This window comes from Pelophylax lessonae, assembly GCF_965119305.1.
Source record: "Pelophylax lessonae genome assembly, chromosome: 1".
NCBI lineage: Eukaryota > Metazoa > Chordata > Amphibia > Anura > Ranidae > Pelophylax > Pelophylax lessonae.
This window is the reverse complement of record NC_138768.1, coordinates 791,978,991-792,003,387: the sequence shown is the minus strand read 5'-3', so window position 1 is coordinate 792,003,387 and position 24,397 is coordinate 791,978,991. Positions and strand designations below refer to the sequence as shown.

General features: G+C 44.0%; 1 protein-coding gene across 1 annotated transcript in view; it reads left to right on the top strand.

Annotated features, from left to right (window-relative positions):
• Window positions 1-1,660: 1,660 nt before the first annotated feature.
• The window catches only part of TMEM128 (transmembrane protein 128), a gene marked incomplete at its 5' end in the record, with an annotated part of 32,187 nt that continues 9,450 nt past the window's right edge, over window positions 1,661-24,397 (top strand). The window contains 3 exons of the mRNA XM_082249892.1: window positions 1,661-1,742; window positions 11,911-12,052; window positions 21,449-21,610. Of these exons, the coding sequence (XP_082106018.1) occupies window positions 1,661-1,742; window positions 11,911-12,052; window positions 21,449-21,610 (386 nt within the window). The remainder of the gene's footprint in view (window positions 1,743-11,910; window positions 12,053-21,448; window positions 21,611-24,397) is intronic.

The following is a 24,397-nucleotide window of genomic DNA, read 5'->3' as shown; positions in this document are numbered from 1 at the left end:
TTGTTTTGCTCTCTTAAATAGGAAGTAAACCCTCCTCTTCAAGTTGTACCTATAGGTAAGCCTATGATAAGGCCAGTGGTGGGATTCAGCCGGTTTGCACCGGTTCCATAGAACCGGTTACTAACTTTCTGCAAGTTCGCAGAACCGGCTGATCCCTCTGCGCGTCTAAGGACGCGCAGTACAATTGAATGTACCGCGCAGCCGCAGACGTGGCAGCCGGGGAGCAGAGCAGTGCGCCCGACCCGCCCATTCTGTGACAATAGCGAATGAAAATTCGCTATTGTCACACGGATCCTCCTCCTGGCCAATCAGGGAGCGGGTCCTCCCGCTTCCTGATTGGCCGAAAGGCAAACCCCGTGCCATTGGACGAGGAGGCGGGAGGACTGAGGACTCGGAGACGCGGGGAGCCGGGGATTGAAGAGAAGCCGTCCGTGAGGTAAGTGCATGGGGATCGCTGGCACTCTGCAATTATTGGGGGCAATGCTGTGGCGCTGTGCAATCATTGGGGGCAATGCTGTGGCGCTCTGCAATTATTGGGGGCAATGCTGTGGCGCTCTGCAATTATTGGGGGCAATGCTGTGGGCACTCTGCAATGATTGGGGGCAATGCTGCAGCACTCTACAATGATTGAGGGCAATGCTGTGGCACTCTGCAATCATTGGGGGCAATGCTGTGGTCTCTCTGCATTGAAAGGGGGGCACGCTGGTCACTGTGCATTGAAAGGGGGCACGCTGGTCATTCTGCATTAAAAGGGGGCACGCTGGTCATTCTGCTGGGAAAGTCGGAACTGGTTACTAAAATTTTTGAATCCCACCACTGGATAAAGCTTACCTATAGGTACTGTAAACATCTCCTAAACTTGCACCGTTTAGGAGATATTTACCTTAAATGCAGCCAGTGACATTACTGGCGCATGCGCTCTGAAGAAACAGTTGCTGGTGCCGTTCCTTCAGAGCCCCGTGCCGTGACCGTCGGCTCCCGTGCGCATGCGCGGGAGTTACATAATCGCGGGTCCAGCCAATCAGATGGCGCGAACCCGGAAGAAGGGCGACAGAACATGTCACCCATGGGAGAAGTGAGCGGTCGGCTCTTCGTTCTAAGGTAAGTATATCATAATGAGCTAGTATGCGATGCATACTAGCTCATTATGTGTTTGTCTTTCAGGTGTACTTTTTGAAAAAACAATAAAAAATGCTGAGGTTTACAACCTCTTGAAGCGCCAATCACATTTAGAGAACATTTGGCAGATGGGGAGGAGGTGATTTAACCCCTTTAACTTTGTACTAACATGTTGCATGTGGTTGCAGGGTGCTTGCAGATCTATGCTATTCCCTTGAATGGGTCACATTTGTTTGGGGGTAGAATTCCTGTTGTTGCCAAGGTACGTGCACATACCCAGCCACTGCAGCTAAAGGGGATGGCAGCTGGGGATTGTAAAAGTGCAGCTCAATTTTGGGGGTGTACAATCTCCATGGAGCGAGCTGCACTATATGTCCTGTAATTGGAATGGTAATCCGTCATCTCTGATCACCGTCCTCTGACGACCGCACAGCCGCACACAGAACAGCAGACTCCTCCCACACGCTCAGCGTCCGGTTTCCATGGGGACCTTCGCCGGGCTCACCCACACGTCACTTCCGGGGGAACTCACTCCACAAAGATGGCGGCCTTGGCGGAAGACAGCGATGTGCTGACTGTGCGGCGACGGTTTGCCGAGTCTTTAATGAGAAAGATAGAAGCCGGTGTGTACACTCTCCCTCCTTACTATGACTGGGAGCTCTGACACTGCTGGGACTTGTAGTGCTGGGTCCATGGAGCACGCAGTGCCAGTTCTGCAATTACTGGGGTGGGAATCTCATATGAAATATTTGTACTTTAGAATGTAAAGAGCACGATATCTTATCTATTTATTCTGCTATGCGTTACTGGCTGGTTAAATGCTCAGTTTAACAGCTTAGGGACCAGAGGATCTGACACTTGTTTACAAATTAAAAACAGTATTTTTTGCTAGAAACTTTTTTTTTTTTTAGCAAATAAAGGTGTACGTTTATGAAACTGTGAATTTTTTTCACCGTTCACTTCTCGGCAGTTCTCCGAGGAAAATTATCTCCTCTGGCACCCTGTTTATGAAGCGGTGAACTTCGCTTCTCACAAGGTGATCAGAGGAGAAGTGTTTCCTCTGAGAACGGCCGAGATCTGTGTACAAGTGAATGGGCGCCTGTAATCTCGTGAGACAAAGCGAGATTACAGTGCGAGAAAATCACTTGTGCCCGTTTACTAAGCAGTGATATATTATCACTGCTGAGTACACGTGCGTTCGACCCCCACTAATGTTAATTAAATATTTAGTCCCCCTACATAAATAAATATATATATATATATATATATACTGAATACACATACATTTTATTTATATATATATATATATACACATTAAGTATATATACAAATGTATGTGTGTGTGTATATATATATATATATATATATATATATATATATATATATACATAAATAAATATGGCAGGGGGACATTATTACTGTGTTGGGGGGTCTGAACGAGGAAGAAGGAAGTCGATAATCTTCATTCTTCCCCCTCAGTTCTCCCCCGATTCTGTCTTCTCTCCCCGATTCACCACCTCCAGGCTGGTGAATCCAGGAGTGTGAATTCTGGTACAGATCACCAGTGAAGTGCGGAGATCGCAGCTTCATAACCTGGCTGTTTCTGTGTCTCTCAATGACAGATTCTCTGTGTTTGAAGATGATCAGTGGAGAACATGTTCTCCCCCGATCATCTCTGTTTCATAAACCAATAATGATCGGAAATGAGCTGCAATCGTCAGGATCGCTGCTCATCTCGGTTTCATAAAAGGACACCAAAATGTAGATCGTTGCAATACTTTGTCACACCGTATTTGTGCAGCAGTCTTACAAACCTTTTGGGAAAAAATACACTTTTTTTTAAATAAAAAAAAAAAGAAAACCATAAAGTTAGCCCATTTTTTTTCTGTAATGTGAAAGATAATGTTACGCTGAGTAAATGGCCAACATGTCATGCTTCAAAATTGCGCACGCTCGTGGAATGACGACAAACATTGATACTTAAAAGTCTCTATAGGCGACACTTTACAAATTTCTACAGGTTACCAGTTTAGAGTTACAGAGGAGATCTAGACCTAGAATTATTGCTCTCGCTTTTACGATCACGGCAATATCTCACATGTGTGGTTTGAACAATGTTTACATATGTGGGCGCGACTTGCGTATGCGTTTGTTTCTGCGCCTGCGCTCGGAGGGACGGGATGCTTTTCATTTTTTTTTTTTTAAAAATGTTCTTATTTATTTTATCTTTTTGTTACACTGTCCCTTTAAAAAAAACTTTTTTGATCACTTTTATTCCTATTACAAGGAATCTCTTGTAATAGTAAAAAAGCATGATGGGTCCTCTTTAATGTGAGATTTGGGGTCAAAAAGTCCTCAGATCTCACATCTACACTAAAAAGCCATGTCATTTTTTTTAATAATGAAAAAAAAATGGGCTCTTTAAGGTCATTGGGAGGAAGTGACGTATGACGTCGCTCCGGTCCTCCAAGGCCATAGAGTTGAGTGGGGGTCAGCTTGCCCTCACTTGACTTCCTGCCTAGGAGGGGAAGGACCGGATTGTTTTCCCCGCTACCGACTTCTCCGGTATGCGGGGAAAACGACCGGGAAGGGGCAGGAGGGGAACCTTTCCCGCCGCTAATGAAAGTGATCCCATGGCAAATTCCCCGCTGGGATCACTTTTATGTTAAACAGAACCGCCGTCCTGTAAAAAAAATTACCGGGGTTAGGGCAGCTATTTAATATCAAAGTAGCTACGTAAAAATGTGGCAGGCGGTCCGGAAGTGGTTAAAGCAGTACTGGAAAAAAAAAAAATTTCTTTCAGTATTGAATGGAGTGGAGAGGGATCAGAACCCTTGTCAGGTTTTGATTGTTGTCTGTGTCCCCATTAGGTCTCATTCACATGGTCATACTTAAAGCGGAGTTCCACCCAAAAGTGGAACTTCCGCTCATTTGCTTCCTCCCCCCCCCTCGGGTGCCACATTTGGCACCTTTCAGGGGGGAGGGGGGAATGGGTACCTACTTTTGACAGGTACTCTTCCCCACTTCCGGGAGACGGCGCTGTCCCTCAGAAGTTTGGCCCCCTCCTCCTTCCCCCACCGCCGAGCCAATCCAAATGCGCAGCGCGAATGCGCATTAGGGACCCGCCTGTGAAGCCGCAAGGATTCACTGCCGAGTTCCCTCAGTGACAATGGCAGCGGCAGCACCCGACAGCCGATGGAAACATCAGCTGTAGTGCTGATATCGCTGGACTCCAGGACAGGTAAGTGTCCTTATATTGAAAGTCAACAGCTACAGTATGTGTACAGTATGTATAGCTGCTGACTTTTCATTTTTGGAGGGGGTGCTTTACGCATGTTTGCCTGCATGGGATTCACGGGTGTTCAGTGTATATGCGTGCAGCCGTGCAGACAATCCCATTTATGTGTAATGGGACGCAGCAGCTGCATGGACACAGTCTCTGCTCCCAATCTGACAGCCATGCAAGTGCTTGTCCCCGAACACAGATAGTGTGCATTAGGGGACACCCACCCACACGGCTGTCAAGTTCGGAACAGAGACTGTGTCCATGCAGCTGCTGAAACCCAATTGACGTTAATGGCACTGCCTACACACACATACACTGAACACCTGTGAATCTCATGCGGGCAAACATGCTTAAAGCGGTTGTATACTCACCTAAAAATAAAACAAACCCTACAGGAGAAAGGCATAATGAGCTAGTATGCATCGCATACTAGCTCATTATGAAATACCTTAAAACGAAGCCCCGACACAGTCACCCGATCACTGCTGAGGGAGCCATCATGTTCCCTCTGCGTCTCTTATTGGTTTGGCAGCTCCGGCGCTGTGAGTGGCCAGAGCCGTGATGACGTCAATCCTGCGCATGCGCGCTGGAGTTAATTTCCGGCAAGGATCCGGCAAAGAGCTCTGAAGGTCCGCCGGACCTTCAGAGCGCATGCGCCGCTGCTTTCAGCGGCTGCATGCAGGACGAATATCTCCTAAACCTTGCAGGTTTAGGAGATATTAATTATACCTACAGGTAAGCCTTATTCTAGACTTACCTGCAGGTAAAAGGTAAAAAGTGTAGTATACTACCACTTTAACTTGGAGCTCCACCCAAAAAGGGCAAGCTTCGCTTGTTTGCCTCCTCCCCCTCTCCGCTGCCACGTTTGGCACCTTTCGAGGAGGAGCGGGTACCTGGTTTTGACATATACCCGCTCTCAATTCCAGGTCATCTCGCTGCTGTGAAGTCACCCAGAAGTTCGGCCCCCTCTTTCTTCTCCCGCCACTGGGCCATTTACAAAGCACAGCACGCTTTGCACATTCACAGTATGGAGTCTGCAATGAAGCTGCAAGGCTTCACTGCCAGTTCCCCTTACAAGAAATTCTTGCCCAGTTAGGAATTGAGGAGTGGGATTGGCTATCTCTCACAAAAAGTACCTGCTTCCTGTACAAAAAAAAGCAGGGGACCTTTGCTAAAATATATATATATTTTTTTTGTATCTTGCCTAAAGCACATTGACCCTAATGCTAACACTTAGGACTGTTCACACTAGCAGTTGGAGGATGCTAAAAAGCCTGCAGTTCAGTCATGCATTTGCCACTCCTTAACTGCTACCCCCTTCATTGGCAGAGGCAGTGGCTCTTCCATGCTGAGGCAGGAATTATACCCCTGTTGCTTTCAGAGGGTGTTGCCTCCTGCCAAGCATGACTTTTTCAAAGAAATGGGGCCGCTGTTCCGTGAAAAAAACATACCCGTGAAAAAACCATACCCTCGTCCCTTCCGGTGCATGCTCGGAGGGTATGGTAGTGAGTGTAATGTTACACTTGCAGCGGTTACATTAAAACAGCTCCGCTGCAATATGAGTCATCTCCGCTCTTATCCCTGTCACTTCCCTGATCTCGGCTAATAAATATAAAAGCGGTTCACGGAGCCCAGATCTCCGTCATTTACATTTCATACACCCGCCGCCGCCGCTTTTACATTTATTAGCTGAGATAAGGGAAGTGTCAGGGATAAGAGCGGAGATGACTCGTGTTGGAGCCGAGCTGTTTTAATGTAACCGCCCCAAGTGTAACATTACACACACTACCGTGATAATTTCATACCCTCCGAGCATGCGCACTTGTCAGCTTCACAGCTGTTCAATGACGTATCCTGGGCTCTGAGCATGCGCATTGCTACGCTGCTCAGCTGTTTCTGACAGGAAGTGACGTGGCTATGGAATTCTAACGAGGTATGGTTTTCTAACGTTACACCGCTCTGCAATTGCAGCATGCTAGTGAGCTGTTGAAAGGGTTATAGCAGACTGTAAGAAGGTAATCCAATGCCTCCTCACCACCTGTCAAATGCTCTCTGAAGAGCGATCCAAAGGCAGATAACACTTCAGAGAGTAAATCTAATCTGAAAGAGCCCTAACACAAACCAGGATCAAGCCCTGATCAAACTATTTTATCTGTATGTTTTACACAGACTTCTCTTATAGTGAGAAGATAATATATTTTCTTCTCTAGGACAGGATCTAACGCTAGATTGAGCAGCAGGTGAAATATTCTCTGTCTGTGTTCACATGCCATACTGAATGAAACCACAGCTTACATTGATCTTTGTTGCTTAATGGGTAGTGCTATGAGGGTAATATACATAGGTATTTATAATATCCACCATATTCACATTCCAATTGCAGCAACAGTTTAAAAGAACCATAAAAGGTGAACAAATGCTGCTCAGACATTGTTAGAGTTTGTCATTTTGCTGGACAGCTTGGTCTGCATGTAAATGTGGTTAAAAAAAGGCATGTGGGGTAAAAAAGGATTTATTTTGCTAACTACTATAATTACCATTACTATTATCGTTACCATATTTTTTTTTATCGGAAAGGTCCTTTATATACACTATATTACCAAAAGTATTGGGGCACATGAACTTTAATGGCATCCCGGTTTTAGTCCGTAGGGTTGAATATTGAGTTGGCCCACCCTTTGCAGCTATAACAGCTTCAACTCTTCTGGGAAGGCTGTCCACAAGGTTTAGGAGTGTGTCTATGGGAATGTTTGACCATTCTTCCAGAAGCGCATTTGTAAGGTCAGGCACTGATGTAGGTAAGAAGGCCTGGCTCACAGTTTGCACACTAATTCATCCCAAAGGTGTTCTATCGGGTTGAGGTCAGGACTCTGTGCAGACCAGTCAAGTTCCTCCACTCCAAATTTGCTCATCCATGTCTTTATGGACCTTGCTCTGTGAACTGGTCTAAATCATTTGGTGGAGGGAGGAATTATTGTGAGGGTTTTTTTTTCAGGGGTTGGGCTTGCAGTGAAACAACAACTCCTCCCCATGCTGATACAATAGACTTCTGTCTGTTGGGCTGGATCTTGTAGTGCGCTTTACTGGTTTGTGTTTTTTTTTTTTATTATTTAGTTTCAGTGAAGGGAACTCTTAAGGCATCAGCATACCAAGACATTTTGGACAATTTCATGCTCCCAACTTTGTAGGAACAGTTTGGGGATGGCCCCTTCCTGTTCCAACATGACTGCGCACCAGTGCACAAAGCAAGGTGCATTAAGACATGGATGAGCGAGTTTTGGGTGGAGGAACTTGACTGGCCTGCACAGAGTCCTGACCTCAACCTGATAGAACACCTTTGGGATGAATTAAAGCGGAGTTTGCGAGTCAGGCCTTCTTGTCCACATCAGTGCCTGACCTCACAAATGTGCTTCTGTAAGAATGGTCAAACATTCCCATAGACACTCCTAAACCTTGTGGACAGCCTTCCCAGAAGAGTTGAAGCTGTTGTAGCTGCAAAGGGTGGGCCAACTCAATATTGAGCCCTACGGACTAAGACTGGGATGCCATTAAAGTTCACGTGGGTGTTAAGGCAGGCGTCCCAATACTTTTGGTAATTTAGTGTAGGTGTTGGCCCGTATCTGCAGCAGCTAATAGTGCATCCTGCTTTGTCCAAATATTGGAGCGTTCTAACAGGTAAAGCTTTGGGGCTTATTCACCTGTGCGTTGATCCAGGCATGAATCGCTCTTCAGGGAGCATTTGACAGTCTGTGAGGAGACATTATATCGCCTCCTCACTCCCAGCTTTACCCACTCAAATTGCACACTAGCATGCATTGAACATAGTTGCGGGGCACTTGCACAACAGCCCCATTCACTTGAATAGATGGCCACTGAAAGCCACTGATGGCCACTGAATTTTTAAATTGGGAAAGCATCTGATCACACCGATCTTGGTGTGGGCAGAGGAGAGATCTAGAGTTTAATAGACCCCAATTTTAGAGTACCTGTCACTACCTATTGCTATCATAGGGGATATATACATTCCCTGTAATAACAACAAAAGAAAGAAAAGGGTGGTGTAAAAATTGAATAAAAAGTATAATAAATAATAAAAAAATAAAAATAAAGCACCCCTGTCCCTCCGTGCTCGCACGCAAAGGCGAACGCAATCATTTGTCTTTTGTTGTATGTAAACAGCTATTGCACCATGCATGTGAGGTATCACCGCGAACGTCAGATGGAGGGCAGTAATTCTAGCACTAGACCTCTGTAAATCCAAAGTGGTAACCTTTTAAAGGCTTTTAATAATGTATGTAGTTTGTCACAGCAGCATAGGTGTTCGCAATTTTAAAGCGGAGTTCCAGCCTAAACACACACTCACCTGTCCAATGGTCCAGCGATGCGGCCGCCCGAAGCCTCGCTCTTCTCCCTCTCTGTCTGCGGCGCCGGCATCACTGGTGTGGGCACCCGGCTGTGACAGTTGTCAGCTTCACAGCCGGGTACGCACTGCGCATGCGCGAGTTGCGCTACGCGTCGTGATTGGCCGGCAATCTTCTGGGACCTCTGACATGTCCCAGAAGATTGCAGGGAGGGAGGGGGGAACTTCCGCTCAGGGCGCCACGGCGCTCCGAGCGGAAGTGGGAGCGGGTACCTGTCAAAACTAGGTACCTGCTCCCCCCTCAAAAAAATTACATGCCAAATGTGGCATGTCAGGGGGTTAGAACTGTCTAAAGCGGAAGTTCCACTTTTGGGTGGAACTCCGCTTTAAAGCATGTCGTGTTTGGTATCTATGTACTCGGTGTAAGATCCATCTTTTATATTTTGCCAAACAATTATCAGTGTATTGTTTTTTTTTTTTTCCATTAGCAATAAAGTGTTTTTTTATTTTTTTTAAATTGCATTTGGAAAATGGCTACGCAAATACTGTGTGACAAAAAATTTGCAACACCCTCCATTTTATTCTGTAGGGCCTTTAAAAAAAATATATAATGTTTCATGTAAAATTAAGTGTCAGAAAAGGCTTGGTCTTCAAGTGGTTAAACGAGTGAATGATGTGTGGTATAAGCTTCTAATGTTTGGCATAAGAAGGCAGTTCAAGCATCCCCCAAATTAACCCTTTTTGAAAAAGAGACACCCCAAGGTATTTGCTAAGAGGCATGTTGAGTCCATGGAATATTTTATGTGTTGCCACAAGTTTCTGAAAAAAGGCACTTTTTTTTTCTACACTAAGGTTTTACTTAAATGATATATTGCTTGCACATGTCATGATTACATGAAACATTCTTCTACTTCTCATGAGTACAGGGATACCCCATGTGTGAGAATTTTTGGCAGTCTAGCCACGTACAGGACCCCAAAAACCAATCACCACCTTCAGGCTTTTAAAGGGTGATATTTCCTCCACTTCCTGACTGCCTGTCAGTTTCGGAGACCCTGAAATGCCAAGGTAGCACAAACCCCCCCAGTGACCTTTTTTTCGGAAAGTGGACAACCCAAGCTATTTGCTGAGAGGCATGTTGAGCCCATGCAAGATTTTACATTTTGCCACAAATTTTCTGAAAAAATGGCATTATTTATTTATTTTTACACAAAGATGTCACTTAAATGATATATTGCTCACACATGCCATGGGTATATGTGGAATGACACCCCAAAATACATTCTGCTGCTTCTCCTGAGTATGGGGATACCCCATGTGTGAGACTTTTTGGCAGTTTAGCCATGTACAGGCCCCCGAAAACCAATCACCGCATTCGGGCTTTCTAAGTGCGTAAATTGCTAATTTCACTTCCTCGCTACCTATCACAGTTTCAGAGGCCCTCTAATGTTAAGATAGCACAACCCCCCCAAATTACCCCTTTTCAGAAAGTAGACACCCCAAGGTATAGTGAGAGGCATGGTAAGTATCTTCTCTTTTGTTGCCACATTTTTTTGGAAAATGAAGAAAGAAAACAAAAATGTATATTTTTCTTTTCTTTTTTCAAATTTCAAAACCTTGTGACCAAAAATTTGATCCGCAAAATTTTCCACATGCCTCTTAGCAAATAGCTTGAGGTGTCTATTTTCCAAAATAGGGTCCTTTTGGGTGGGTGTTTGTTATATCTTGGCATTACAGGGCCTCCGAAATTGTGACGGGTAGTGAGGAAGTGAAATGAGCAATTTATGCCCTTTGAAATCCTAAAGGCGATGATTGGTTTTCGGCACCCGTCGTGTACAGCTAGGCTCCAAAAAGTCTCACACATGGGGTATCCCCATACTCAGGTGAAGCAGAATAATGTATTTTAGGGTGTAATTCCATATATACCCATGGCATGTGTGAGTAATAAATAACAACTTTGTGTATAAAAATATATATATATATATATATACCAGTATATATGTATATATTTTTTTTTATGTCGTTTATAAAAAACTTGTGACAAAAAAATAAAATATTTAATGGGCTCAACCTGCCTTCAGCAAAATCCTTTGGGTGTCTACTTTCCAAAGGGGTAATTTGGGGGGGGGGGGTTTGTTCTGCCCTGGCATTTTAGCACCTCAAGAAATGTGATAGGCAGTCAGAAAGTTAGAGCTGCGTAAATTCCAGTATATATTCCAAAGTTTGAAGACGCTTATTGAGATTTTTTTTTTTTTTTTACCACAGACATGTAGCTGAATACATTTTGACTTAAGTGTATGACAGAATTTGAGTTTATTGGTTATTTTTTATAACCAAAAGTAGAAAATTATGGGTTTTTTTCAAACTTTTTGGTCTTTTATTGTTTAAATTGCAAAAAAAAAAAAAAAAATCAAAGTGGTGATCAAATACTGCTAAAAGAAAGCTCTATTTGTAGGGGAAAAATTACATAAATTTCGTTGGGTACAACGTTGCATGACCATGCAATTACCAGTTAAACTAGCGCAGTGCCAAATAGCAAAAAATGCTCTGGTCAGGAAGGGGGTAAAACCTTCCAGAGGTCAAGTAGTTAATGCAGACGCAGTCCAAAAAATTCAGACCAGATTTTCTACATATCTGCTGTCTGAAATGACAATTGAAAAATTCCAAATATGGATTTGATATGAAATTGATATGATTATTTTTCAGTAGTTCTTTTTGTCGCATCATTCTTTTACGAAAGCTTGGCTATGTGCTGTGCCCAGGTTTTATCTGTTCCACGTATGGTTTCTCCCATATTAACTTTAGATATCTCCAGGTGCTTCAGAGTTACTATTGGTGGCCTCTTGGTTTCTCCTCTGACTGGTTCAGTTGGTTTCTGAACTTTTCTCCAGAACGTGATTCCTGTATCTCGCTCTCGTTGAAGCATATTGTTGCATCATTTTGTGAATTGTTCCATTTTCTAGTGGAGAAGTTCAGGAGAGCCATTGATTTGGGCTTATCCCGTAATATGGCCACTCCTCTGCACTAGTTGTTTTTCAACGAAACTGAGAAGCAAAAATTGAATGGATGCTGTTGGGTTGCTCTGGAATTTTTGTTTTTTAATCTAAAAATTGTAGTTATTATTTAATTATTATTTCAATTCTAGAAAATGACGAAGATGAAAAGAAAAAACAAAAACCTCTTCCTAGAATAAACATCCATTCCGTGTTTTGGATATTGGCGGCAGTTGCTGTTACGCACTATGTTGATTTCCTGCCGGCTGTCCTACTGAACTTACAGGAAGGATGGTAAGATGTTGTATGTGTGTATTTATAGCCCTATACATATAATGGCTGTCTGCTACTGTTGTGTGTTGGTGATAAAAATGAATGCTTGGATTAAACAACATGGATTTGCATGTACTATTCTATGTAGTGATCGACCGATATCGTTTTTTAATGCCGATACCGATATTTTGGTCATCGGATATCGGTATCGGCCGATATCTGCCGATATTTTTGGACATGTAAAAAAAAATGTTTTTATTTTTTTTTTCCCTAAAGGTACTCTTGTGGAAGGATCTGGGGGTCTAAAAGACCCCAAACCCCTCCTCAGCACCGAAAAGCATTCAAAACACCTAGGTTGGCTGTTTTGAATGCTGTCAGTTTTTTTAATTCGGCGCCAAGTCTTCTCTTCAGCAGCGGAGGCGGTGGAGGTAGGATGCCAGGGTCTCCTGGTGGGACGGGAGACCCGGGCGAGCCACAGAATGTGGCGGGAAAGGGGGGGACATCCCCTCCCGCTCCTTGTAATGACAGCCTGGCGGCTTCTCAGCCGCATCGGTTGTCATTACAAGTTAGCCGACCGTCGGCTATGGACATCGGTACCGGGGTGATGCCTCTAGCTGCAGGCATCACCCCGGTACAAGCACTTTCCCGAAATATCGGCAAATCAAAAGGCCGATTCCGATATATCGGGGAAATTGCATATCGGCCCCCGATATATCAGTGTTGCCGATAATCGGTCGATCCCTAATTCTATGTATGTTTTTATATATATTATTTTTTTTTTTCTTCATGTGATTTGAGGTTTTGGATGCAAGTATTTTTTATTGCTTTTTGAATTGCATAATAAAATGATATACCTTTTTGCATCCCTAAATGCATGCAAGTCTGGTATTGCAGGATATCAAATCCCTGGTTTACTACGGTGTTCTACAAACATGAATACCAGCATCTAAAGTTAGACCTACAAAGCTAAATGCGTAAAGGAGAGGCACTGCCGCCTTCTACTTTCCTAAAGAGATGATGCCATGTAGATCTTCTTCTTTTTAGTTTTGTATACAGTAGGGAAGGGCTAGAACCTTTGAAAGTTTTGAACTGCTGTCTGTTTCAGAGATTTCCCCTTACTTACTTTTCTCTCTGACACTTATTTCTAACTTTTCCCGACTCTGGTAGAAAAAAATGTACTGCTGCCTGTTCTCATTAGGGAGGTTTACCCTCACTTCCTGTTCCGTCTTACACTTTACAAATATAGTGAGGGAAAAATATCCCAGATAGGGACACAGACTGCAATTAAATGTTGAATATATATATATATATATATATATATATATATATATATATATATATATTAGGGATGCACCGAAATGAAAATTCTGGGCTGAAACCGAAAATGCAGGATGCCCTTGGCCGAAAACTGAAAATGACTTTTTCCCCCAAATAATTTTAAAATAGATAGAAGAGGGGCATACACCAAAAACAGGCAGTGATGTACACCTGTCGCAGCCACCCTGTCACAGTATATGTACTGTGACGGGTTGGCAAGAGGTTAATTTAATTACCAATGGTATTAGTATTATGCAGCATGAGGGGGTTAATGTATTGCCCCTGCTGGTCACTGATGCATTAGTGACCGACCAGTGGCAGTTAATTAACCCCTTTGTGCTGCATTAGTGCAACCAGTATCAGTGTTAATTAACACTGGTTGCACTGATACTGGTTGCACTAATGCAGCACAAAGGGGTTAATTAACTGCCACTGGTCGGTCACTAATGCATCAGTGACCAGCAGTGGCAATACATTAATAAGCTCGCCTCAGCTAACCCCTCCCCCCCCCACTGCCTTAGCTTCCCCCCCCCCCCCCCCCTCCGCCTCAGCGTCCTTACTGTCACTCTGCTCCTCCGGTGTCCTTCATTCAAAAGACGCGCCTCTGGCCGGCGGCCCGCCTCCCGGTGATGTCACTACTACTATGATCTGTGCATGAATGAACTAACACACCGGGCATGAGGGCGGGCGAGCGGCCGCTAATAGCTATAACTATGTGTGCGCTTCACTTCCCTGTCAGAGGAGATACCCGCATGACAGGGAAGTGAAAAGTGAAGCGCTCACATAGTTATAGCTATTAGCGGCCGCTCGGTAGCCCCCCCCCCCCGCCCGGTGTGTCAGTTCATTCATTCACATCGTAGTAGTAGGGACATCACAGGGAGGCGGGTGGCCGGCCGGAGGCGGGACTTTTCAAACCTGCGCTGCGCCCTCCTCCTTCCTCACGGCGGCCATTAATTTTGGCATTTTTAACCCATTTTCGGCCGAAATGGGATAGGCCCATTTTCAGCCAAAAATTTTGGTGGCCGAAATTTCAGTGCATCCCTAATATATATATCTCAAAAAGGCACTAAATCTCCTACCAATAATGTCCAGCATAATGAAGAGCCAGCTCCTGTATTATTCAGCATGACTGATTCAGTAAGTCTACTCCCACGCAACAGGAGTATCCCTGAAATGAGGTTTTTTTTGAAGATTCAGATATGCAGAATGCAGCAAGGGAACTACCCCAGTGTTAATAGAGTCCAGAAAGTTAGTTTAATGAATGATTAACAAAAAAAAAAAAGCAATGCATGCATCTTCCTCAAGCAACACGGGCATCTTCCTCAAGGCTGGTGATGTTGGTGACAGGTCCGAACTTAGGCAGACTGGCAAGAGGCAGAGACAGAGGCAGATGCCGACTTAACTGTGGGGGTACAGGAAGCAGCAAAGGTCCCTTTGGATTGCAAATGTAAGATTCCAAGAGGAAGCAAAAATAACTTGGAAAATTGCAGGAGTCTCAGCTAAGTTTTAACTTTCTGTTTCAGGAAAAGTAAATCATGCTTTCTAGGACATGTATATCAGTGTGACATCTACCGTCGTCTGAGCTATCTGTGCCTTCCCCTTGAATCTTACCTGTGCCATCCAAGGGACCATCACTGCACCCTCTATGCCAACAGTTAAAGTGGTTTTAAACCTCACTCATGGAATCTGAACAAAGCACATAAACACTATATTGCCATAAGTTATGGGATGCCTGCCTTTACACGCACATGAACTTTAATGACATCCCAGTCTTAGTCCGTAGAGTTCAATATTGAGTTTGCCCACCTTTTGTAGCTATAACAGCTTCAACTCTTCTGGAAAGGCTGTCCACAAGGTTTAGGAGTGTGTCTATGGGAATGTTTGACCATTCTTCCAGAAGCGCATTTGTGAGGTCAGGCACTGATGTTGGACAAGAAGGCCTGGAGCGGAGTCTGCGCTCTAATACATCCTAAAGGTGTTCTATCGGGTTGAGGTCAAGACTCTGTGCAGGCCAGTCAAGTTCCTTCACCCCAAACTTGCTCATCCACACTATATTGCCAAACGTATTGGGCCACTCCTCCAAATCATTTGCTGAAGGGGGAATTATAGTGTGGGGTTGTTTTTTCGGGGGTTATGCTTGGCCCCTTAGTTCCAGTGAAAGGAACAGTTTGTGTGAACAGTTTGGGGATTGCCCCTTCCTGTTCCAACAATACTGTGCACCAGTGCACAAAACAAGGTCCCTGGGGACATAAATGAGTGAGTTTGGGGTGGAGGAACTTGACTGGCCTGCACAGAGTCCTGACCTCAACCCAATAGAGCACCTTTGGGATGAATTAGAGTGGAAAACGTGAGCCAGGCCTGTCAGGTCAGTGCCTGACCTGACAAAAGCGCTCCTGAAAGAATAGATAAATATTCCCATAGACACACTCCTAAACCTTGTGGACAGCCTTCCCAGAAGAGTTGAAGCTGTTAAAGCTGCAAAGGGTGGGCCAACTCAATATTGAACCTTAGGGACTAAGACTGGGATGTCATTAAAGTTTATGTGCATGTAAAGTCAGTTGTCCTAATACTTTTGGCAATATAGCATGTCTTTATTCAAAACGGAGTAAGAAAGAAACAAAGTTACCGTCCAACCCACTCAGCGCTTAGTGTTATGCAATGCTCAATAGAATAGTCACTGAACATATAACAACTCTACAAGGTGTTAAAACTCAAAAGCCAATATCCGCAGCAAGCAGCTGCTATATCATACCAAAATCCAAAACAAGGTGCGTACAAGAGCAATAGCCCACATAAGCACTAGCAGCGCTAAATGCAACCTATCTGACAAAGGGCAGCGGATATATAGCTATGTGCATTTGGCAAGTGGATCCTTACGGACCAATATTGTTTGTAAAGTCCATAAAAGTTCTTAGGGTGGAGTCCTACAAAAAACGAGGTGCATGGAAAACTTAGTGTTCTGATGTTAATAGTAAGAACCAGTGCTGTATAACACAGAATCTTCCTTGCTGATCCCACAGCAGCTACCAAGATCCTTCACCACACCGCTGTGCTCCCCCCCTATAGTGTGCAAACGTACCCTTAGCACTTGGGTAAAGCGCTCTATTCAGCCAGAGATCCTCCACTTTGTGATGGCGATCCACCTTAGCCTTCAAATCCAACTGGTAGAGCAATGGTCAATACTTCCTCCTCTCCTCTCACATGCAAAGAGAACGACAGGGACCCATAGCGTAATATGCACACACCCAGCCTCAGCCTCTGATAGTCCAATATCTCCTGAATCTGCTTGTAGTGCTGTTAATGGGAACCCTCTTGTCAGATCACTTGCTTCTGATGTGTTACTTCCTTCTGTTAGAGGGGATCCTGCAGAGTTTACAGCTTTTTTAGCAGCCGCAGCATCCGAGCTCCGCGTTGTATCCTCCCCTAGAGCAGCCCTTTTCAACCAGGGTGCCTTGAGGTTTCTTCAGGGGTGCCGTGGCAAAATGCCTTAAAACTTCAAAAAATTCTATACAAGGCAGCGGGCGGATGAAGCCTTCCTTCTAGTTACACAAAGCCACACTTTGGCTTTGTGTAACTATAAGGCAGGCTTCATCCGCCCGCTGCCTTGTATACAATTTTTTGCAGTTTTAAGGCATTTTGCCAAGGCACCCCTGAAGAAACCTCAAGGCACCCCGGTTGAAAAAGGCTGCTCTAGGGGAGGATACAACGCGGAGCTCGGATGCTGTGGCTGCTAAAAAAGCTGTAAACTCTGCAGGATCCCCTCTAACAGAAGGAAGTAACACATCAGAAGCAAGTGATCTGACAAGAGGGTTCCCATTAACAGCACTACAAGCAGATTCAGGAGATATTGGACTATCAGAGGCTGAGGCTGGGTGTGTGCATATTACGCTATGGGTCCCTGTCGTTCTCTTTGCATGTGAGAGGAGAGGAGGAAGTATTGACCATTGCTCTACCAGTTGGATTTGAAGGCTAAGGTGGATCGCCATCACAAAGTGGAGGATCTCTGGCTGAATAGAGCGCTTTACCCAAGTGCTAAGGTGTGCACACTATAGGGGGGGAGCACAGCGGTGTGGTGAAGGATCTTGGTAGCTGCTGTGGGATCAGCAAGGAAGATTCTGTGTTATACAGCACTGGTTCTTACTATTAAAATCAGAACACTAAGTTTTCCATGCACCTCGTTTTTGTAGGACTCCACCCTAAGAACTTTTATGGACTTTACACACAATATTGGTCCGTAAGGATCCACTTGCCAAATGCACATAGCTATATATCCGCTGCCCTGTGTCAGATAGGTTGCATTTAGCGCTGCTAGTGCTTATGTGGGCTATTGCTCTTGTACGCACCTTGTTTTGGATAGCATGTCTTTAGTCTTTACTTACAGTGCATGCAGAAAGTATTCACAGCACTTTTTCCACATTTTGTTATGTTACAGCCTTATTCCTAAATGGATGAAATTCATTATTTTCCTCAAAATTCTACAAACAATACCCCATAATGACAACATGAAAGAAGTTGTTTGAGATCTTTGTAAATCTAATAAAAAAAAAAAAAATGAAAAAAAAAAAACACACGTACATAAGTATTCACAGCCTTTGCTTAATACTTTGTTGAAGCACCTTTGGCACCAATTACAGCCTCAAGTCTTTTTGAGTATGATGCTACAAGCTGAAGTGTCAGAGCACAGCCATTTTCAGATCTCTCCAGAGCTGTTTAATCAAGATCAAGTTTAGGCTCTGGCTGGGCCACTCAAGGACATTCAGAGTTTTCCCGTAGCCGCTCCTTTGTAATTTTGACTGTGTGCTTAGGGTCATTGTCCTTTTGGAAGATAAACCTTTGTCCCAGTCTGAGGTCCAGAACGCTCTGGAGCAGGTTTTCATGATGGATGTCTCTGTACATTGCTGCATTCATCTTTCCCTCAATCCTGACTAGTCTCCCAGTTCCTGCCACTGAAAAACATCCCCACAGCAGGATGCTGCCACCACCATGCTTCACTGTAGGGGGGTGGTATTGAGCAGGTGATGAGCAGTGCCTGGTTTCCTCCAGACATGACGCTTGCCATTTAGGCCAAATAGTGCAATCTTTGTTTCATCAGACCAGAGAGTTTTGTTTTTTATGGTCTTGAGAGTCCTTCAGATGCTTTCAGGTAGAGCTCAGCAGACAGCTTGTCTATTCATAACACAGTTTTTCTGCTGTGTGAAGGGGGGGGGGGTGTGTTCCTTTCCTCCAATCAGCTCTTACACTGTAACTGCAGCCTCTCCGCCCCCTCCTCTGTGCTTTTGACAGATGTAGAAAGATTTTTTAATATTTTTTTCTGCCATTTTTAAGGGGTGTAGGGAAGAGAAGACTGCAGCTAAATGAGAAAAACCTATGTAGGAGGATTTGTTCATCACTGTGTATCACCTGAGGCCAGTCACTTCAGTGGGAATATGTGAGGGTTTACAACCACTTTAGGTCTGCATCTGCCTCCTGCCAGAGTCTGCCCAAGCTCGGACCTGTCACCCAACATCACCTGCCCTGAGGAAGGGGAAGTGTGCGAGCTCCCAAAATGCAAATTTAAAAAAATTTTTTTATCACTGCCAACTATGCAATAAAATTTATTTTTTACTCTATTACTACTGATGTGACACCCTTGCTGCATTCAGCAGTTAAAGTAGAACTATGGGCAAAACTTTTTTTTATTTATTTTGGATAGAACAAGGGAGGGTTATATAACCCCTGCCAGAATTGTTTTTGCCATCTCTGTCCCATTGCGGAGATTTCCCTTCACTTCCTGTCCCATAGCCAAACAGGAAGAGAGAGGAAATCTCTGCAAATTAAAGGAATTCTTTGGGGACCCCCAAGTCACCAGAACTACTGTCCCCATTGGAAGATTTCCTTCTGTTACTTTTCTGGGGACAACCCAAAATTTGGGGTTTTCTTTTACTTTCACTTAATAAATGGACAAATAAGAGAGGGAGAATCAGACAGCAATAAAAATTGATAGGTGTTCTAATCCCTCTCCAATCTATCTAAAATAAAAAAAAAATACTTTACCTTTAGTTGTAATTTAAAAGTCAACAGAAGTTCTAATCCTTCCCCCACACAACTCAAAAGAAAATACGATTTAGGCTGTAGTTGGGCTCATAGTATCCAAGAGCAGTCTGCAATCGCATAGCTAGTGATGGATTTTCCTATTGCTGGCATAAAATATACTGAAGAATGCAGGCGACCGTTATTAAATGTTTGTAAAATAAGAATTTTATACAAACAAAATAAAAAATATATAAAAGGTTTCTATAATTTCAATATACAGTACAAATTACATAAAACCAATAAAAGTGTCAAGGATCCAACTTAAATTTTATGTAAGAGTACCTGTTTGTAATTTAAAGGTGCCTATATTTACTGGGGGGTTCTCACTATTGTCCGGGGTCAGGATTGGAAAATTAGCCAAGGTGGTGTATTGCTTTTGAATATCGGGCCAAAATACCCATGTTTTAGCCTCTCCGTTACAGCACCTCACAGGTATGCACATGAAGAGCTTTGTAGTAGCACATTAGCTGACGAGCTAATTAGGGCTGCGCATCTTTACTTACCTCACGATTCGATACGATTACGATTATTAGGGTCGCGATTCGATACGATTCGATTCCGCGATGCATCACGATTACTGCCAATGCCCAGCCCACTGCCCATGCCCAGCCCACTGCCCAACAGTTTTCAAAACTTTATAAAAAAAAAACAAAAAAACAATCAAGCATTAAAGAATCATTTTTATTTTCATTTGCTTTTAAAGGACACTCTTGTCACACTACAGGAGAGGGTCAGAGATGTCACACTACAGGAGAGGGTCAGAGACTGCAGACACACTACAGGAGAGGGTCACAGACTGCAAACACACTACAGGAGAGGGTCAGAGACTACAGATACACTACAGGAGAGGGTCAGAGACTGCAGACGCACTACAGGAGAGGGTCAGAGACTGCAAACACACTACAGGAGAGGGTCAGAGACTGCAGACGCACTACAGGAGAGGGTCAGAGACTGCAGACATACTACAGGAGAGGGTCAGAGACTGCAGACACACTACAGGAGAGGGTCACAGACTACAGATACACTACAGGAGAGGGTCACAGACTGCAGATACACTACATGAGAGGGGCAGAGACTGCAGACATGGTACAAGAGACGGCCAGCAGGTAAGTATGATAACTTTTTTATTTTATAGAAAAAAAATAATAATACCCTTTAGTATCACTTTAACAAATCATTGCTGAGTCTTTTGGTAGCAACTTAGATAGAATGCAGGTCAACAACATCAATGAAAGAAAAAAAAAAAAAGGAAGGCATTCTATCTACAAGTATACTACTTGTAGATAAGTGGATGTTTCCAGGTGGGAAAGTTTATAGGGAAATCTTAGGAAGAACTAGACAGAAAAAAGCCCCAATGTGATAGGCACAGTAGTACACGGACTGGAGGTACAGCAGAGGTGGGGGATGGGCCACTTCTATGCTGCACTCACTCCTCACTTACTTTTAGCATGACAGGCTGGTCTCTCATCTTCCGAGCACTCCTAGCAGTGCACCCCTCCTCCTCCCCTCGCAGCTCATTTCCTGAAGCAGACTGTTTCTTCCAAGGGATGTGATGATAGCCGCAGCCATGTCTGTGTCAGCTTTGAGCAGGACTACACCCGCCCATGGGGGAGGTGAGAACTACAAATCCCGAGGAAGGGGGAGAGCGGGGTGGGGGCGGCCCGTTGGTGTGGTTTAGCGCCCGCCTCCTGAGGCTACACACCATCCAATGAGAGGGCAACAGCGCCGGATGCAGCCAGGCCACCGCTGCATATTAATCCAGCAATGACACTTCTGTGGAGGGAAGGAGGGGGGAGGAGCCAGGAATCGATTATTCAGGGTTCCCGCATCGATGCAGAATCGCGAAGGGTCGAATCGCGATGCATCGATCTTTTGATTATATTCCGCAGCCCTAGAGCTAATAGTAACTATTGAACGCCTCACTTGAACAAAAATACTTTTTTACTTTACATTTGTAAGTTAGATCTGTAAAATGTGTTATTTTTCACATATCTGCAATTAAATACAACTATGTTCTTTGTTGTGTAGTGCATGGCTTCTTGTGGGCGCAGTGTCTCTGGTTGTCAGTATGGCCGTCGCTCTTTATTGCATCGTTTATTTGGAATGGTATCGTGGGATTTGTGATTATGACGCCAAGTATCCAGGGCTTGTACCGGTTGCAATTCTAACTTTTCTAGTAGCTGCAGTAAGGTAAGTTTCCTTACCATGTGTATTACTTAACCACGTCCCGCCCAGCCTATAGTCCAGGGTTTCGTGGAACCCTAGGGTTCCTCCTGAGGTTGCTAGGTGTTCCTTGAGCAATGGGCAATTTCTGCCTCTCAGATAAGTTCCCAACGACACCATTGTTCCTTTTAGCTCTCTGTAAGGAGGTAATTTTTCCCAATGATAAGAGTAAGGAGCATTCTTCCCACTGACTGTCACACTAATATGTCACGAGTTGTAGATTTTTAATTTTTAGCAGGGGTTCCCCGAGACCAGAAATTTATTTCAAGGGTTCCTCTGTGTTGAGATGGTTGAGAAAGGCTGCTATAGTCAGTTGACGGCGGTGCAGGACATTCATCAATGATCACAGGGACACAGCTGATGACTGCTCAGTGTACCAGCTTGCTGCCAGTACTCTGTGACCGCTGTGAACAGTTACAGCAGATCCCATGACAATTGTAAATAATGGATGGCTTCCTTTCATGCCGTCCATTGCATACAATTGTGTTCTTAGCTGTGATTGGTCACACTGATCTTATGGTACAGACAGGGCCATTCACAGCCCATCTGTAACATGTGATTTAGATGTGACCAATCACAGCTAATCACAACAAAACAGACTGAATGAAAAAGAGAAAATTATTATTATTTTTTTTTTTTTTTTACATTCTGGCACCAATTGGTGTCCCTGATCACCAGCACACCCTTTATTTGATAATGCTGTACTGCATTAGTGACAGTATGTAAAGAGAAAATAAATTGTGAATTTATTTGATTTGTTTTTTTTTTTTTTTAATTTCTTAATTTTTCCAAAAATTGTAAGAGAAAATTACAACTTAAAAAAAAAAAAACTCGCCATACCTCTTTCTAAATACATTGGAATGTTTACTTTCTAAAAAGGAGTCATTTGGGGATGTTTGTACTGTCCTGCCATTTTCTGGCCTCAAGAAATTAAATAGACCATCAGTACATCAGGATTGATCAATTTTCAGATATATACCATAGTTTGTACACGCTATAACTTTCCTACAGACTAAATAATATACACCGATTTGGGATATATTCACAAAAAAAAAAAAATGTAGCAGAATACAATATGGCCTAAATTTATAAAGAAAATAATTTTTTCCCAAAAATTTATAATCAAAACTAATAAAAATGTGTTTTTTTCCCCCCAAAATATTCGGTCTTTTTTCATTTTTTTTTGGCAAAAAAATAAACCCAGTGGTGACCACCAAAAGACAGCTATATTTGTGTGGAAAAAAAAGATGAAGATCTCATATGGGTACAGTGTTGCATTACGGTGCAATTGTTATTTAGGCCTCAAGCACACAAGGCGTTAGAAAAAAAGAGCTGCAAAGCCACTACCAACGCCAGGAAAAAGCAGTTGTAAAAACGTACTTTTAGTCATTTTTTAAGTTCCTTACCAGGCCCTCTGAGTCTGGTATGGATCTTGGAAGGGAAACTCACGTCAAAATGGGAAAAAAAAAAGAGCGAGGGGTCCCCCCCCCAAAGACTATACAAGATCATTTCGTCTGGTATGGATTTTGAGGGGAAACTCCACGCCAAAAAAAAAACAAAACTGTGTGGGATCCCCCCCAAAATCCATACTAGACCCTTTATCCGAGCATGCAGCCCGGCAGGTCAGGAAAGGGGATGAGTGAGTGCCCCCCCCCCTCCTGGACCATACCAGGCCACATGCCCTCAACATAGGGGGTGGGTGCTTTGGGCGGGGTTCTGCACCCCCCCCCCCCCAAAAGCACCCTGGGCTGTGGTTGTGGGGGTCTGCGGGCAGGGGGCTTATCGGAATCTGGAAGCCCCCTTTAACAAGGGGGTCCCCAGATCCCCCCCCCATGTGAATGAGAATAGGGTACATTGTAGCCCTACCCATTCACCCCAAAAAAGGCAGTGTAGTGTAAATAATGACAAGAGACGGTTTTGAGAACTCCTTGAATAAAAATCTGACTCCGGTCTTCTGTGACTACGGTCTTCTCCGGTGCCAACCCAATCCTCCTCCGATGCTGTCTCCCATGATTTTGTCAGCTCCGCTCTTTGCGGCTTCTTATATAGCCATGGGGCATGATCATCTGGTTACGTCCCCCAAGGACCCTACCCCTTGTATCGACCCCTTCCCTTTCCTGACCTGTCGGGGCTGCATTCTCGGATTAGGGTCCGGTATGGTCTCGGGGGGGGGGGGGGCATGCCTTTTTTTTCCATTTTTGTGTGGAGTTCTCCTTTTAAGATCCTCAGAGCACAAGTCGCATCATCATGATCCGACTTGGATGCGACTTCCACTCGAATAGGCTCTCATAGGGCACGATTGATTTTGACATGTCAAAAAAAAAAACGCCTGACGCGGCCTGTTTTCAGCGTTAAGCCGCATCTGATGTTTTTACAGCTGTAACGCTGGTCCTCAGAATGTACTGGCCCTGGGTTTTTTTTTTTTTGCAGCTTGAAAACGCCTATGCCACTTACAGCTTTAAAAACGTCTATGTGTGCATGAGGCCATAGAATAACATGGAGGGGCATTTTTAAGCTGCAAAGAAAAAAAATGTCTGATGCTCCTAAAAGTGGCTGTAAAAATGCCCTGTGTGCATGAGGCCTTAAAGTGTAACAGTGCTGAAAGGAAAAAATTGGCCTGGGCAGGAAGGGGGTAAAATTGGCTGTTATTGCTACATACAGCTGGGTCTAGTATGCACCTTAGCCTGACCAATAAAAAAAAAAAAAATCAGTAATTTAAAAAAAAATTCACCCAGTTTACGATTAGCCAGTGTA